The sequence below is a fragment of the Periplaneta americana genome, chromosome 9 (assembly GCF_040183065.1).
Source record: "Periplaneta americana isolate PAMFEO1 chromosome 9, P.americana_PAMFEO1_priV1, whole genome shotgun sequence".
NCBI classification, from domain to species: Eukaryota; Metazoa; Arthropoda; class Insecta; order Blattodea; family Blattidae; genus Periplaneta; species Periplaneta americana.
In genome coordinates this window covers 162,844,378-162,862,037 of record NC_091125.1, presented here as the reverse complement: position 1 = coordinate 162,862,037, position 17,660 = coordinate 162,844,378, and the positions used below count along the sequence as shown (strand labels likewise).

Here is a 17,660-nt window from a genome sequence, read left to right as displayed (position 1 = left end):
TCCCAAACCCACACTGACTGACGAAGCCATGATTTGTAAAGATCTTTATGGTGAATAAATTACTACTACTACTACTACTACTACATTAAGGTTCTCTGCGTACCCAGATTTGAGCAGGAAACCCCCCCCCTCGTCGCCAGCCAGTGTTCGGGGAATGCTACAGAATGGAGAAATGTTGACAAAGATGTAAATACCACAGTCTAGTATAAACAGTCGCGAAGCTCAATACGTAATAAATTTGCAAACATTAGATAGTTGCTCACCACTAGGATCGCTAATATCGCCTCATTACAGGCAATGCAAAACAGTACCGTCACAGTCTATTGTTTCTAGCACCCTCAAAATTCAAGCTTCGTGACTGTATATAGTAGACTGTGTAAATACCTAATATGGGGAAACGGGAGAACCCGAGAAAAACCCCAACTACGACCTTGTCCGCCACAAGTGTTACTATGGATTTTTCAAGGAAAAATCCCAGGTCTGACCAGGAGTCGAACCTGGACCGTCTGCGTGACAGGCTGAAGGGCCACTCAGCCCTTGCAGGAGAATGGGTATAATTGTACTTAACTTACATGTAAAGCTATCAAGAAGTCTTCTCTGAAATTACATTTAAATTCCAGTAGCGTAATTAATGTAAAATATTTTACATAGCTATAAAGAAAATTATTTGTGGAATATTCTTTTTCTTCTCTTTTTACTTAAATTTATTTACGAAAATAATACGACAAGTGTAATTTATTTTTCCCGCAATTTTTGACGTCACCAAGGAGGAAATAAGCTCGGAATGAGTCACAACAACTGCTATCATGTTAGCAGCCCAGCATCACAGTAACAGTTCTATAATTGAACATGCAATCCGAACAATCCAAGTCGGAGTGACGCGAGATGATGTATTCCTGTTATCCGACAATGAGTGTTGTTGGCGACAAAAAAGTTTTTAAGAGTTGTCAACAGCATTGGACAATGTGTTTTTTGTGTTAAATGTAGTAATTGTCGCATAAACATTCAAGATTTTATATATTTGCAAGACAATAATACTCAATATGTGTAACATACCGCCGAAATTTTATGAACTTTGTCGTCTTTGTTTATCGTGTGATGGTGTGAAATCGTCTATTTTCGATGACGAAGGAACTCAGCGTAACTATCCACTTAAAATAATGACGTGTCTGTCTATATTGGTATGTTTATCATAATTTAATTTCATGTTTGATATCTCTATTTATGACTAATACATTTTTTTTCTTGCGAACCAGTACAAATTTGGTAAAGAAGGATATTGATAAGACACTGGTTCTTGATCAACTGATAAGGCAACGGTACTATAAAATAATGTCGTAAAAAGAAAGGAATTTCTTTGTCCTTTGCTTTTAATCGTGTTTTTATTTACAAATGAATGCTATGGGAGAAATGGCACATGTATTTGTTTAAATATTGTAATTATTGGTTATAATATGCACATTGTTTATAGTCATTACACCTCCATGTACTTGAATAGTTAATTAATAATTTTGTAACCATGCCCCAGGTTTCCGACAGGGATCTTCTGCCACCATCGATATGTCACCGGTGTGTATACAAGTTGGATGTCTTATATGACTTCAGAGAAGTTTCAAGAAAATCAGACGTCATCTTAAAGCAATACTTAAGCTACACAGAGCATTTAGCCAATGCAAGTCAGGTTAGTGTATCAAATTCTGTGCTGTAAATAGATACTAACATTAGTAACCATTTAAAAAAAAAGGTATCGTCTTGGTTGAAATGTAAGTATTAGTCACCTGGTTGGACCTACGTATGTATTTCAGCATTCTTAGGTCTTCGATTAGTGTCTTGATTATATAAATACTAAATGTGAAGCTTGACCTGAGAGTGTAGCTACATCCTGTGCATGTGTTTCTAAGAGTTATCAGAAAGCACATCTTAATCCACAAGTTGTGGCTTTTTCAGAGCCAGGACCAGTTAGTTGTGTCAATTATTTACTGAGTTTTAGTTTTAAGCTCCTCTTGGACAAGTTTCATCACATTCATTTCATTCCATCACCCCTAGTGACTAACTGAGCATCCTTTCGCTTTCTTGACTCATATGTCATAGAAATCTCCCTCTAAATGAATTATCATAAAGATGCATTATCGGAATATATAAAAGTAGGCCTAGTTTTCAGGTGAGCGTTAAGTCTGATGTTATAGCCTAAAATAATTTTGCAGGAGCAACATTTCCTCTTTCCAGTGTTTTATGTTTTTTTAAGTCTGATAAGCAAGTTAAATCGTTGATTATGATGATGACATTGTTATTGACAATGAATAATATTGACATTAACGTCAATGGCTGTTGCAATTGAAGATGACCATGATGGTGTGAGGATGTAGAAGTTGATAAAAATGATTGCTGATGATTGTGATATTACTGCAGATATCGATTACGGAAATGGGGGTGGGGGTGGTGGTAGTGGCGGCAAATATGGCGAGAATGACATTGATAATCAAATTTACAATTTCCGAACTAAATTGTTTCAAAAACGTCTTTTACAAGAACAGTTATGGCATAAACTAAATCTTGAAGTTTTTAGTTATGTGTAGGCTATGTCTTAGTGCGGTTTTGAATATAACTGACAAAAGAATTTACCTACTTCGCTTACGCGTTTAGTGTATTGTTACACCTGCTTAAAAAGATACACGTCGAGTATTGGATTTCAATATTATTTAATGAATAATTGAGTTATACAATATGTATGTCTAAGTAGAAAAAATTGATACAGTTCTGTACAAGTCTGCTTCTGCCACATCGTCATAAATACCTAATTTCGACACATTTACAGGAAATTTCATTAGTTGAGTCAGATACTTGGATTGAGATTGAATAAATGATTAGAGACGATGAATGTTCCACTCTGTTGAACACTAACCTGTCTTTTTGTGACACATCATGCTGTGAGTCATCTGTTCAACTTGTCTTGAAGGTTCGAATTCTTTGAATTCAGATGTTAATTTGACGTAATAATTTCGTAATTAACGTGATAATTATGTTTTTGTTTGAAAAGAGAAATTTCCGTCAATACTGAATCTGGTAACCAGGCCTAAATAGTCATATTTATTACGTTGCTTATAGACTCTAATTCCATTCTCTCACATGTCTTCCTCAGTACATCATCATCTTCGTCGTCCTCCTCCTCTTCTTCCTTATTATTATCATCATCATCATCATCATCATCCTTGTCATCATTGTTCAAAGATGTTTCCACTGCATTTAATCGTTATTTAGCAACACTATCAGATACGAAGTTATCTAGCATTGTTAAAATTGGCGATGACAAAATGATATAATTAGTACAGTAACATAAATGCAAGAATTTACCATAGGATTGTCAGAATTCGCCTTATAGCTGGAGAAAACCTTGAGAAAAATCCAGCTATGTAATCAAACCCAAGTGGGATTCGAACCTATACCCGAATGCAGCCACAGATCGCGATGTTGCCAGACTGCTGAAACTTCCATCATCATCATCATCATCCTCCTCCTGTCAAGTACTAGTCCCAAAAGAACTATTACGGCCTGAAGCAGCGATTTCTTGCCATCTTTTCATAGGTCGACCAAGTGACCGTTTCCCATTTGGACGATACTTCATTATTGCCTTAGGGATCCTAGATGAAACAAACTTCCAACCTAATTTTCTAATTAACCGTGCATTTAATCACAAAACGTGATATAGGTTTTCTATTCATTTAAGTGTACCTTATCGCCCCTTTCAATGTGCAAGGTTATTTCACTTCCACTGTGTGTATTATGTGTGTGAATATATAATGCTGAAGAGTCAACAGTGAAGTTATTCTCTTTCTTGCCTCCCAATATTTGGAGGAGATATCTTGAAAATTCTGGATTGCTGAGCAATACTTCAGATAATCTATGTCCCATTTCATCAGAAGTTTACAACCGCTTATTAAATGGTCACCATAGTTTTGGAGTTTGCAGTTGTATTGTCTTTCCTCAACCCCAGTATGGTATGGAGGACCATCCCTGCCATTGATCAACTGGCCCATTAGACCTAGTTGGCAGGATTGTCATGGCAAGTTCACCAACCATATTCTGTATTTGCCACATAAGGAACATTCCACTGTCATGGCATCTTGTATATTAGATAGTTCTAGGTTAGATAAACAATCCCAAATGTAAGAATGTTCGTATCAATCAATCAATCAATCAATCACTCAATCAATCAATCACTCAATCAATCAATCTTCTTAATGTATCCAGCTGTTTGCTGACAACATAAAGTCCACTATAGTCTATTCAATTATTGTTTTTCACGAGAAATGAGGGGTATTTTGATTGGTGTTCATTATAGATGCCTGTTGCTAGTAGCCAGAGTTGGGGTGTAGTCAATATATACTGCAGGGCTGTGTCTTCTGCAACTGGTACTGATGATTTTAATTTACTTCTTTTGTGGTTTATGGATGGACAGTATAGAAGAATGTGTTCCAGATCTTCATCATGATTATTACACCACAGACAAGTAGGATTATCAAAAATGTGAAATCGGTGTAGGTACAATTGAGTGACAATGTGACCTGTTCTGGCTCTTGTTAAAAATGTTTGAATATGTCTGGGCAAGTTTTTGTACATTTCCAGGTCATTTGGTTTCTTTTGTACAGACTGTAAAATTTTTCCTTTGTCAGAAGAGAGCCAATTGTTGGCCCATTGGTTTGTAAAATGAGACTTTACTGAAGCAAAAGCATTGGATAGAGATATCACTTGAAGAGGTCTTGGTTACAAATATGTTGCCTGTTTTGTAATATTATCGACTTTCTCGTTTCCAGGTATACCACAATGACTAGGTATCCATTGAAATGTTATTTCCTTTTGGAGTTCTTTTAGTTTACTTAGTTGTTTCTGAAGTGGAATAATTCTATGTGCATATTTTCGTATGTACTTCCCAAATGGTGATTAACATTTCACTCCTGTTAATTAAAATTTTATAGCAGTTTTGGAGGTTGTTTCTTGAAGTTAATGGTATGGAACTGATTCATAAAGCTAATACAGCATATTCTTGTGCATTTAATACTGCAAAGAATATTATGGCAAGAAGCAGGGTTACGCACATATTTGTAATAGCAATTTCATATAACTGTCTAAGAAGCTGACTTTGTAGGATCTGACCTGCTGATTAACTGTAAGCGAAACTATAAAATCTACAGGGGAGAAAAGAAATCAGTGGTTGATTATTCATTAGAAGAGGTTTAGATCATCATCATCATCATCATCATCATCACCACCCACATCATAATCATATTCTTCAGGGTTTAGGCATAATATACCAGATCCGGTTTCAGGGTTAAGAGAAAATATCTCGCCATTTTTTAATTGGGAGTCCTGTCCTCATTGCCCTTCTTGAATGACTGCCTTGATTAATGGGAAGTCGGCTCTTGAAATACTTAGCCAGGAGAGAGTGTAATTTTGATAGGCATAGTATTAAGAAATCTGTTAGATTCCTTGACACAGTCACAAAAATCTGTTAGATTCCTTGACACAGTCACAAAAATCACCAAGTTTCATCATGATTACACCTGTATTTGGCATTTATAAGTACCTACAAAAAGAAAATAACGAATTAAATATAGTAGCCATGTACAAAAACGAATAATGACTGAATTTCAGTCCACACCTTTGGAGTAACGGTTAGCGCGTCTGGCTGCGAAACCAGGTGGCCCGGGTTCGATTCCCGGTTGGAACAAGTTACCTGGTTGAGATTTTTTCCGGGGTTTTCCCTCAACCCAATATGAGCAAATGGTGGGTAACTTTCGGTGCTGGACCCCGGACTCATTTCACTGGCATTATCGCCTTCATCACATTCAGATGCTAAATAACCTGAGATGTTGATAAAGCGTCATAAAATAACCTACTAAAAAAACTATGAATTTCATATTGTTGAGATGATGATTAAACAAAACTGAAGATTATCATTCTGAATGGAATAGGTTTCAAAGAAACACTTGAATCGCCCTTACAGACAGGCATTAGCAATAAAGCACACTGTTTACTGTCACACAGTGGAACAGGTCGGATGCTTTGGCGAATGGTGACTTACTATCTTCCGTAAGCCATACCTCGTGGACTTGCACTTGACACACCTGCTGTCTTACGTCAGCATTGAAACGAATCGAGTACATGTACTGAGTTGCCACTGTTTCTACGCCACTGGCATAAGCACTTACTATTTTTTTCATGACAAAACGAAAAATCGATTTTGAATAATTTCGAGGGAAAAATTGTTCCGGAGCCGGGTATCGAACCCGGGACCTTTGGTTTAACGTATCAACGCTCTAACACTGAGCTACCCGGGTACAGGGAGTTATACCTGAAATCTTGATTTGCAATCGATTTTTTTTCTGACTTCCATGTCAGTGCCTCAATTCTCAATTCAGTTTCATTTTGTAGTTTCTACTTCTGTAAAAGGTAAAGGCAAAAGGTAAAGGTATCCCCGTCACATGCCATGAAGGCACTTGGGGGGGCATGGAGGTAGAGCCCCATGCTTTCCATGACCTCGGCACTAGAATGAGGTGGTGCGGTCGGCACAATGCTTTGACCGTATTTTACCCCCGGGAAAGACCAGGTACTCAATTTTATAGGAGGCTGAGTGAACTTCAGGGCCATTCTGAAAGTTCGGCAACGAGAAAAAATCCCATCACCACTCAGGATCGAACCCCGTACCTTCCAGTCTGTAGCCAGCTGCTCTACCAACTGAGCTACCCTTCCGGCTTCTACTTCTGAAGGCTACTAGCTTAAATCTGTGCCATTCTCTCTTACAAGTATCTACATTCTCCCACTTCCAATTCTCAGTTACCTGTTAATCAAATGAGTTTAGTGAATTGTAATGGCCACTACAAGTAGGCTTCCTTTCTTGGCACCTTCTTATCTGAAGACGAAAGTTAATTCAAGTGACAGAACGTCGTGGTTTCTATGCCCTTCAGTAATAGAAAGTCAGTTTAAGTTTTTTCTCCTGAAATTAAACCATATTAGCATTTTTTAATGGTTCTGGTAGTACTTCATTTTCAATTTCAATAATTTCACAGCATTCCAATGAGTAATGTACTGAACTTGATCACTTTGTCTTTACCGCCCTTGGCATTGTCCCATGTGCTCCATAGTTTGGTGTAGTGAGGGAAGAAACTGTCTATACCTAAGGTCGCTGGTACAGTAATTTTGCTATTGGACGACTTACTAGGCTGTAAATTACATCATACTGTTATACTGTTGTGCAACATTAGTTACAATTGTTAGTGAATATGCAAATTTGCGAACACAATAAACTGATTTTGTAATCTACTCCACATAACTTTTCAGAGTTAAGATCGAGGAATTACAGCCAGTATAATAAGATGCGTAATGAAGGTTTGAAACTCATATAGCCTAATTAGCATTTGGTATGAGCCACACAAAGGACAGCATAATATGCGGGTGTTTCAACAGGATCTGGAAAGAAGTTACAATAATATACTGAAATAGATTGGAATGTCCAATAATAACTCGGGAAAAGACTGACTAAACCATTCAGTATACATTTTACAAGTAAGCTTACTGTTGATGATTTTTATGTGACTGTGATTAGTTACATTGAACAAGAATTTTATATGGTACATAAAAGGTAACATGACGACTGGCATAGCTGAGACCAGATTAGAGGAGACTTTCCTACTCATTCACTTTCAAATGGGGGGAAATGCGAAAGTAAATATAAAATTTTTAATGAGACACCAGGTATTATAGATTTGGGAACTAAATATCTAAAAACCATTAGAAAACTGTGTATTAAAGAGAAAGATAAGTTATGTGGACAAAAGCTGAGTAGACAACTGTCTGACACTTAAGAAGTGCTAGCAAAACAAACAGTGAAGTGAAAGCAGTCTGACAGAAATTTAGCAATTTATATAAGCATATTATACAGGGTCCTTAATATATATGGCTACTGTAGCATGGGATCTGGCTCCCAGGTAACAGATCGAGCATCAACTGGTGAAGTGCTGCCTACAACGGAAGCAGAAATGGATTATGAAACCTACCTTACAGTAGATGTTGAAAGTGTCGTCCTTCCGCTTGTATACGAGCTTGAGGTCGCTGGAATATGTTGTCACTCACTGTTCTAAACTCATCAACTGAAATTCTTTTTATTTCATGTTCAATATTAGCGTGGAGTTCTTCTAATGTGTGTGAATTAGTGTAAAACTATGTTTTTCTAATACCCCATAAATAAAGAAATTAAGAAATGGAGAATGAAAGGAAAAAATGAAGAAAAAAACATAATAATAAATAATGAATTCAAGGAATGTAGGAATAAAGGAAAAATTATAAAAAAAGAATAAATATAGCAATTAGGAAATGTAGAAAGAAAGCGAAAATGAAAAGAAAAGAAGAAATGGGGAAAGAAAGAAAAGAACAAGTAGAGATATGCAGAAAGAAGGGAAAAATGAAAAGAGAGATTAAGAAATCTGGAAAGAAACACCAAAGAAGAAATAAAGAAATGGAGAAAGAAAGAGGACATGAAAAAGAAACAATAAATGAAGAAATGGTGAAAGAAAGGAAAATGCCAAAAAAGGAAAGAAGAAATTGAGAAAGAAAGGAAAAAAGAAAAGAAATATTGATTTAAAGAAATACAGAAAGAACTCAGGGAGAGTATAGTGAGGGAGATTGTGTAACACAACTACAGGCCTGTGCAGTATTTCCCTAGGCCACATATGCCGTATAAACAGCAGCTATATATTTTAATGATTCTGCACTTAATCATTATTATAATGATGACTTCTTAATTTCACTTGAACAGGCTGTCCACATCGCTCGCATAATTTTTATTCCACTTCTAATCCAGATAAATGTATTAAAATTTTTATGATAACAATAATTCATCAATGAATAAACATATGCAGTGGATTGAAACATAAATACAGTGAAACCTCTCATTTACAGACATCGAAGGGACATAACAATCTGTCCGCATCTGGGCGGTGTCCTTTATTGGGAGGGAGGCTCCCCAATCTAACAGTAAATTTATAATATGCATTATGTATCCCTTCACGCTTTAAATGAAATGTATTACTGTAGTTTAATTCTAAATACAGTCTACTGTACTACAGTAAATTCTTTGCAATTTTGAACTACAGTAGATAAAACCGAAAAAGGAAAATACAGTACTGTGCCATGCAATTTTATTCTAGGTCTACAGTTATGCAGTACTGTAATTTACAGTTTTCAATTAACCTTTATGTTCAGGTGCCATGTCTCTCGAAACAGAACAACTGATTGAAGTGAAGAGAATAATCCTACTAACCCTATCATGTGTCGAATACAATTTCACGATCGCGGAAACCTTGGAGCCATCATACGGGTTAAATTTTATGACTTTGTTTATCCACCTACTTCCAGCTAACAAGGGTAGTCAGCTGGGCTAGTGGTAGCCTACGAGACCCTTATTGTCTTCTTTAATGTTAAAAAAATGTCATTATAGATGCCAGTTGCTAGTAGCCAGAGTTGTGGTGTAGTCAATATATTCTGCAGGGCTGTGTCTTCTGCAACTGGTACCCCACATTTCTCGTGAAAAACAACTGAATAGACTACAGTGGACTATAGTGGACTTTATGTTGTCAGCAAACAGCTGGATACATTAAGAAGATTGATTGGTGTTAAAAATTTCTGTACAGTTCTCAAAACTAAATTTTCCATTTTTGTAACACATTAGGTCTTGAAATCCAAGTTCTGTCCGCAATCAGGAGGTAAAGCAAGCTTTAAGATTGTGAAACAGCTGTCTGTGTATTATTTCAGTTGGGACATAAAAATCTGTCCGTATATGAGGAGTGTCCATATCTTGGGAGTGTCCATAAGGAGAGGTTTCACTGTAGCCTATTTACAATGCCAAATAGTAAGTCATAAGTGAATTCCTTGCAGTGACTTGTTGAGCAGCTGACAATTTATTATACCTGTATTGTGCTGATGATAATAATAATAATAATAATAATAATAATAATAATAATATTTATTAATACTATACACTTGAGCTACATTAGGCATTGCAGCCCGAAAGAGCAGAAGCTCGTGCTCGGGCGCAGTTCAGATCAGTTATACAAAATATATCACAAAATTACGAGAGTTCATTGAGCACAATCACATTAATAAATGGTAAAATACATACAGCATGTAATAACAGGGTCTATATACAAATAGAAAATACAGAAGTACATGAATATTAGAGTAACAATTTTAACTCAATTAGCTTAAACAATTAAATAATTAATCTGATTTGTTTCTTAAATCTATGTGTGTTAAGTGTACTTAGCTCAGGGTAAGCTCTAATTAATGTATTATATATTTTGGGTCCAAAATTTCTGCTGTGTTTTAATCCAGCAGTTTTGTGGCATTTGGGAGTATTTAGAAAGAAACTGTAGTTTTGTCTCGTATGGTATTCATGAGGATCAAATTTAAATTTATTGTGGTTTTTATGGAAGTAAATCAGCAATTTTTGTTTATAAATTTGTTCTAGATTTGATAGCCAAATTCCTGAAAAATTAATTTTGTTGGGTAATCAAAAGGTTTATATAGACAAATTTTGATAATTCTTTTTTGGAGCAGATTTAAAGGACGGAGAGTCGATTTTGCCATTCCTCCCCAACCTAAAATACCATACTGAATTATTGATTGAAACAGAGCTAAGTACACAGTACACAGAACATAAACAGGTAAATAAGAGCGTAGAATGGAAAATTTGTGGATTGTTTTACGCAATCTGTTACACAGAAAGGAGATATGCTTGTCCCATTTTAAATGTTGGTCAATAATAATGCCTAAATATTTAACTTGTGAGGATATACTCAAAGCATTACATGAGCAAGTAGGTAGGTTACAATCATGTATAGTTATACTTATATTATTATTTATTTCTAGTTGCTCAAGGCCATGTGATGTTAATGAAAATGGTATTAATTTTGTTTTAGAAACGCTCAAAGAAAGTAAGTGAGCATCCAGCCATTCTTTAATAATATTAATACCACTGTTAGAATTTTGATAAGTTTCATTCCAACTCGAACCGCTAAATATAACCACAGTATCATCAGCATAAGAATACAGAGTACCAGAATATTTCTCAATGTCAATTTTAAGTAAATCGTTGATATATATTAAAAACAAAACAGGACCTAAAATCGTCCCCTGAAGTACACCTATATCAATGTTACGTGATTTACTAAGGTGATCATTTATTTTAGTTGCTTGAGTTCTGTTACTTAAGTAAGATTTAAATAATTTTAAAGCAATTCCATTAATTCCTAATCTATCCATTTTATTCAAAAGTATACTGTGATTGACCGTATCGAAAGCTTTTTGTAAGTCTAGAAAAATTCCTAGACATTTATTTCCTACATCTAATTCTTGAATTATTTTTGAGGTAACTGCCATAATAGCATCATCAGTGCACAAATTTTTTCTGAAACCAAATTGATTATCATTTAGTAGTTTATTTTTTTCTAAAAATGTAACAATTGACAAAATTTGGCAAAAAAATATAAGTAACTTGCTAAAACTTGTCTTCATTACTACAAATTTTGCCTGAACTCATTGGGGTTCATCGTGAAGGTCACACTGCAAATTTTTGGCTAGAATTGTACTGCATTGGCCGTAGTATGGCTGAATATTTCATAACGAATTTCTTGCTTTTGTTACAGCCGTCACTGAAGAAAGAAGCAGAAAGTTCTGATGGCAGTAGTAAAAAGGCTGACGAAAATGGTGTGCAGGATGAGAGAGAGAGTGCATCTCCTTGTAGTGAAAGGAGTATCGACAAAGAGGCACAGGAGATGGTTGCTGCTTTGGAGCTGCGGATTAAAGAGGAACCAGAAGAGGAAGAGGATGAGGTGGAAGAGGAAGTGAGGACAGAAGGAGATGAGGAGCAGTGCGATAACCGGCACATGAATGGAGAAATTCACAGAAGTAAGTCTTGTTACTCTCATTTCATGTTCTGTGAATGCAGTTTGAGATCTTTTTTTTTTTTTTGTTATTTAACGACGCTGTATCAACTACGAGGTTATTTAGCGTCGAAATTGGTGATAGCGAGATGATATTTCGCGAGATGAAGCCGAGGATTCGCCACAGATTACCTGATATTTGCCTTACGGTTGGGGAAAACCTCGGAAAAAGCCCATCCAGCTAATCAGCCCAAGTGGGAATCAAACGTGCGGCGCGCAACTCCAGATTGGCAGGCAAGTGCCTTAACTGACCGAGCTATGCCGGTGGCTGAGATCTTCTTGTTTATCATTCATGTACACCATTCATTATAATCTTTTCGCTGTAAGAAAAATCCTAATGTAAACAATAGCACGTGACTGAAGTGAGGCTTCATTGGCCACTGTTTGGCGCCAGAAATTCTCAGTACGTGTTCCCGCCTACTGGTGTACATTCTGTTTCAGGTTAAACATTTCCCGTTACTCGTCAAGTATGCCTAACCTCACTACTATGCATTCGTTTGCTTAGGAAACATTTATTTTATAATTACTGTATTAAATTATTTTTAAGTCTTATGTCTTCACAATGGACAGTTGAGGCTGCAGAAGCCATACTTCAGTACCACGTGCTTAAGTGAACAACTACGAGCTCAAGTGACGCCAGCTTGTTACAAGAACAGACTACCTCGGTATTACTGTTGGTATTCATCCTCGTTCATAGTACATAACAAAATATAAAAGTAGTTTTTCTTTTACATAGCATTTTACATATGAGTAAAATTAAATGTTTAATCGTATTTAACAACTAGAATTAAATGTTTTATTTTCAAATAATACAAGATTGTGGTTTCCAAATACGAACTATATTTTCCTGCGTCATGTGAGTGTTTCGACTGGGAGCCAATCACGGGTATGACAGCAACGTGCTTATGTTTACATTAGGATTTTTCTTACAGCGAAAACAGTATAGATATACTGCAGACTTCAGTATTCTACAGGTTTTACTGCTACACATTGCTATTGAAAAAGTTCCTTCCCAAGGAGATATTTTTTGGTCTTCAGGCAAGATTAAAAAGAATCATGGAATAGAGTTGTAAATGTAGCAAATTTGGTCTAATTTCATTCATGCATCGTGCCCTGTGTGTGTTCGTGCGTGCGTGTTTTTTTTTTTTTTTTGCTAGATTATAAATAAAAAAACAGATGATGATGATGTTGTTTTCTAACGCCAGGTGTTTGACAGTAACGTCATTTGACCTCTTGCACTCCAATATTTTTCAAAGACATTATCATGGTCAGCCACTGAAGCACAGATTTTGAGGTGTTCCGAATCCATTTCTTGGTTTGAGTTGCACAATGGGCAGTTAGGGGACTGATATATTCCAATTCTATGAAGGTAAAACAGATGATGTTTAAATTGGCATTTCTTCAGATATTTCGAAAGATGAGCTTGATACAATTTTATACAAGGCTTTATGCCATGGAAGTAAGGAGTGTTGCCTTCCTTTGTCTTCACTGGAATGATGTCCTCGCCCCTGGTTTGTGGTAGACACCATCCAGACTGCTCCCCATCTTCTACCTTCATTTTCCCTGTAATGATGCCCTCACTCGGAAGTAAAGTCTTTTCACACTTCTCCTCACTGCCTTCCTTCGTCTTCGCTGTAGTGATGTTCTCGCCTCTCGCCCCTTGTTTGAGGGTAGACACCGTTTGGACTGCTCCTCACTACCTGGAAATGTTGCTGGTGTGATATCCTCACCCTTGGTTCGAAGTAAAGAGTGTGAAAATCTCCCCACTGCCGGTATACTCGTATAGGGAATTATAAGTGTGGACACTTCCAGACTTGCCAGTGAATCAGGATTGCTGTTCCACCAGCGAATAGGAATTATAAAGAATGGACACTTTGCGTCGGTACCTGCGCTGACATCACACCAGCTAGCAGTCGACACAGCGGAAATATAACACATATAATTAATACATCTAGGTACATTATGTACTCAAATAAAATAAATTGGATCCATAAAATAATAAATCCGTCATTAACTGTAATGTCTAGACTCTAGAGTTCCTTTATAATGAGATTTGAGACGTTGACCCCAACAACAATTAAAATATGTAATGATTTGATAGCACTGAAAATGGAAAAACAAAACTCTTATGAGATGTAAAACCATATACCTATATTATATTATATACAAATATTAAACGAATTTGATACATAATTTTATAATGTATTATATTATTTTATAATATAATTTATTATATCTGAAATATAACAAATTATTATTACAACTAGTTTGTCACTGAGAAATAAGGAAAAGCTGTTAACTTGAATTTATTTGAAGCAAAGCGTTACTGGATTATGCAATAAGGTAGGCGCTGTTTGGATCCTGTGTCTCAACTCTATACTCAATTATTATCTTAGCGTATGCTCGATTACACTAACCTCTAGCGCTTGAAAGTGGAACTAAACGCTGGCGCACAGAGAAACAAAACACAGGAAAATTCGCTCAGTGTCCATTCTTTATAATCCCTATTCTCTTGTTCCACCATTCATGGGTGCTCGATTATACTGACCTCTAGCATTTGAAAGTGGAATTATATGCTAACGGATCTTGACTAAATTCAAAATCAAAATCCAATACTACTTATTTTGTGGGCCCGAACTGCAAAGAAAATAACAAGACACGTGGTTGTGAATGTGTGTAGAATGATCCCTCTCAAATCCCTTAAATGTTTTCGGTTGAATTCTGTAACACCCTGTATATATCATACTTTGTCCAATATGGTCTTAATTTTTGGAAGAACTTCATTTGAGATATGATGCACTTCTAGTCCACTGCTGCCACTAAAAAATATCCTGTAGCTTATTAGCGCGATTCGTCCCTCCCCAAGGGGAAGTAGTCTAAAATTATCACTGATTACACACAAATGTGTTCATTTGTTCTAGTATTGTATTGATTACACATATGTTGCCCTGACGAGATTTTAACTTAAATGGGCCATAATTTGTTCCCTCCCGAAATTAGTATTCCAGAGTCTGATATGGTTGTTGTTAGTTTTGCCAGATGAAAGGACTGAATCAGAGAACGAGTCAGAAAATGGGAGAGAAGAGGATGGAGACCAGGATCAGGGTCTGGACATGTCAGTCGAGCGGAAACTAAAAGAAGAAGAAGTGTCCAGGGGAGAGGAGGAGCAGAATGGTACAAGTCATGAGTCAGACAACGAAGGCAGCAACTGTGAATCCACAGCTCGCAGTGCAGAAGGCGATCCCGCAGACTGGAGGGCAGACAACAGGTTAGAAGTGAAGTACGTAGGCACATACCGTATTTGTTTGGGTAATTAGCATACTTTCTTTTATCCTTATCCTTTTTGACCATTGAAAAATTAGGGTGCGTAAATACAAGGAGAGGTTGATCTAGATTTTATTTTAGTATGATTGAAAATACAGTAAGAAGTTGTGTAATTATATTTCAATTTTGTAACAACAGAAAGTTTTTATAATCTTGATTTAGCAGTGATTAAATTTATAGAAATCATAATGATGTACTGTATTTACTCGAATCTAACGCACATCTCTAATTTTAAAAGCTTGAAATAGAAGATGTTTACTGGCAAATGTAATGTGCACCTCAGGATCTTTCCTTTTCGTGGGCTGGTGAACTTCCTCCTCATCACTTTAGAAGTTGGAGCCATAAGCGAATGTTGCTCTTTACTACACGGAATTCTTTTGCAGCCTGCCTGTTTCCGTGATTTTCAGTATAAAATATAACCTTTTGCTTGAAGCTTACTTCATATGACACCCTTTGCTTTTTGTCTTTCATCTCCTGATCAAGTAAACTTACTTTGAAGTTTTTACCAGTGTTAACAATAATTCCTACAAAAATTTAGAAATGCTCGAAGTGAGGAACAAATGTTGAGCAACAAGTAACCCAATAAAAGATGGACATGCAGAACCTAAGTAGAATTTTCGAGTTTGCGTACGAATCTAGTGCGCATTATATTTGAGTAAATACAGTATTGTTATAGTCTATTATAAGCTACTCAAAAGTCTATAATTAATAAGATCATAGCTTATCTTATGAAGAAAATCACTTAGGGATTTTTATCGTCGTTACATTGGAAATTTGAACAAATTGGAAAATTTTCTTTCCCTTATTTGCTAGTGATATAATAAAGGAGTGTTCAAAAAGCGCGCCGGTTTTGATATATCAAATTAATAATAATAATAATAATAATAATAATTTATTTATTTATTTAATCTGGCAGAGCTAAGGCCAGTAGGCCTTCTCTTCCGCCCAGCCAGACTCTAATTCTAATAGAATACAATTGCTTACATAGTTATTACATTAATATCTAGACCATAAAACAACATGAAAGTAAATAATGAAAGTTGGATAAGTAATGTTAGTGTGACAATAATAAACATTGGTAAGAAATAGTGTTGTTGTTGTTTTCTAATGCCAGGCGTTTGACAATAAAGTCATTTGACCTCTTGCACTCCAATATTTTTCAAAGATATTATCATGGCCAGCCACTGAAGCACAGATTTTGAGGGTTAAGAAATAGTGATGATGATGATAATAATAATAATAGTAATAATAATAATGAGATATAACCATTAAACATTGAGAAACCTGAAAGAGCTATTATTGTTAACAAGAATTGTTAGAAAAATATTTCGTTAGCCTATTCTTAAATTGGTTTGATGTCTGACAGTCCCTGACATTGCTCGGTACGGAATTCCAAAGTCGAGGAACAGCCACAGTGAAAGAAGATGAATACGAGGATGTTCGGTGGGAGGGAATGGATAATATTGAGGAGTGTTGTAATCGTGTGTCTAGGTTATGATGGGTGGATAAATTTTGAAAATGAAATGCAAGGTAGACAGGAGTGGAGAAATCCAATATGTGAAAGAGAAGGGAAAGACGGTGGATTTTTCTACGATCTTCTAGACGGAGCCAGGACAATATTTCGAGGGATGGTGTTACGTGATCAGCCCGGCGAATATTGCAGACGAAACAGACGCACATATTATGAACACGTTGTAGTCTTTGCGCCGAAGTAACGCTTAGGTCAGTAAGCAGAATATCACAGTAATCGAAGTGGGGCATCACGAGTGTTTGCACTAACATTTTTTTCATGGAAAAGGGTAGAAAATTCTTCAATCGCCTAACTTTATTTTTTTTAAAATACTTTACACTAGGATGTTAACTCACCTTCCCATTTCAGGTATGGAAAATGATGTCGGGCATATGATCCCCTCTACTGCGCTGGCATGCAAGAACTCTGATTGTGAAATTCGTAATGACTGCCTGACAATTTTCCACTTGAATTTCGTCGACGACGCGTCGAATTTCCTCTTTTAACTCGTGGATGTTTCAGGGTTTATTGACATACACCAATGATTTAAGATTACCCCATAGAAAAAAATCGCATGGCATTAAATCGCATGACCTTGGTAGCCATTGATGGTCACCATTATGTGAGATGAGACGATCCAGGAACCGCTCATGGAGCGACTCAATTGTTTTGCGGGCAGAGTGATGGTGGGAATGAAGATCATATTGGAGAATTCGCCGTACTGAAGATCATCCTATGCCTAATTCTTGGGAACTGCGAAGATCCGATTTCATTGGACTAACAGTCACACTGTCACGAACAACACGTTGCGCAATAGTAAACTGCTTCATGGC

The 17,660-nt window shown here is 36.3% G+C and overlaps 1 protein-coding gene across 2 annotated transcripts in view; it reads left to right on the top strand.

Annotated features, from left to right (window-relative positions):
* Positions 1–878: 878 nt before the first annotated feature.
* LOC138706693 (uncharacterized) overlaps positions 879–17,660 on the top strand; it is a 29,381-nt gene continuing 12,599 nt past the window's right edge. Inside the window, exons 1-4 of one of the 2 annotated variants that reach the window (XM_069836277.1) lie at positions 879–1,181; positions 1,529–1,681; positions 11,697–11,958; positions 15,024–15,261. In XM_069836277.1, the coding sequence (XP_069692378.1) occupies positions 1,044–1,181; positions 1,529–1,681; positions 11,697–11,958; positions 15,024–15,261 (791 nt within the window). In that variant the 5' untranslated portion in view covers positions 879–1,043. Of the gene's footprint in view, positions 1,182–1,528; positions 1,682–11,696; positions 11,959–15,023; positions 15,274–17,660 lie in introns of both variants that reach the window. The other variant, XM_069836276.1, reaches the window with a different exon arrangement.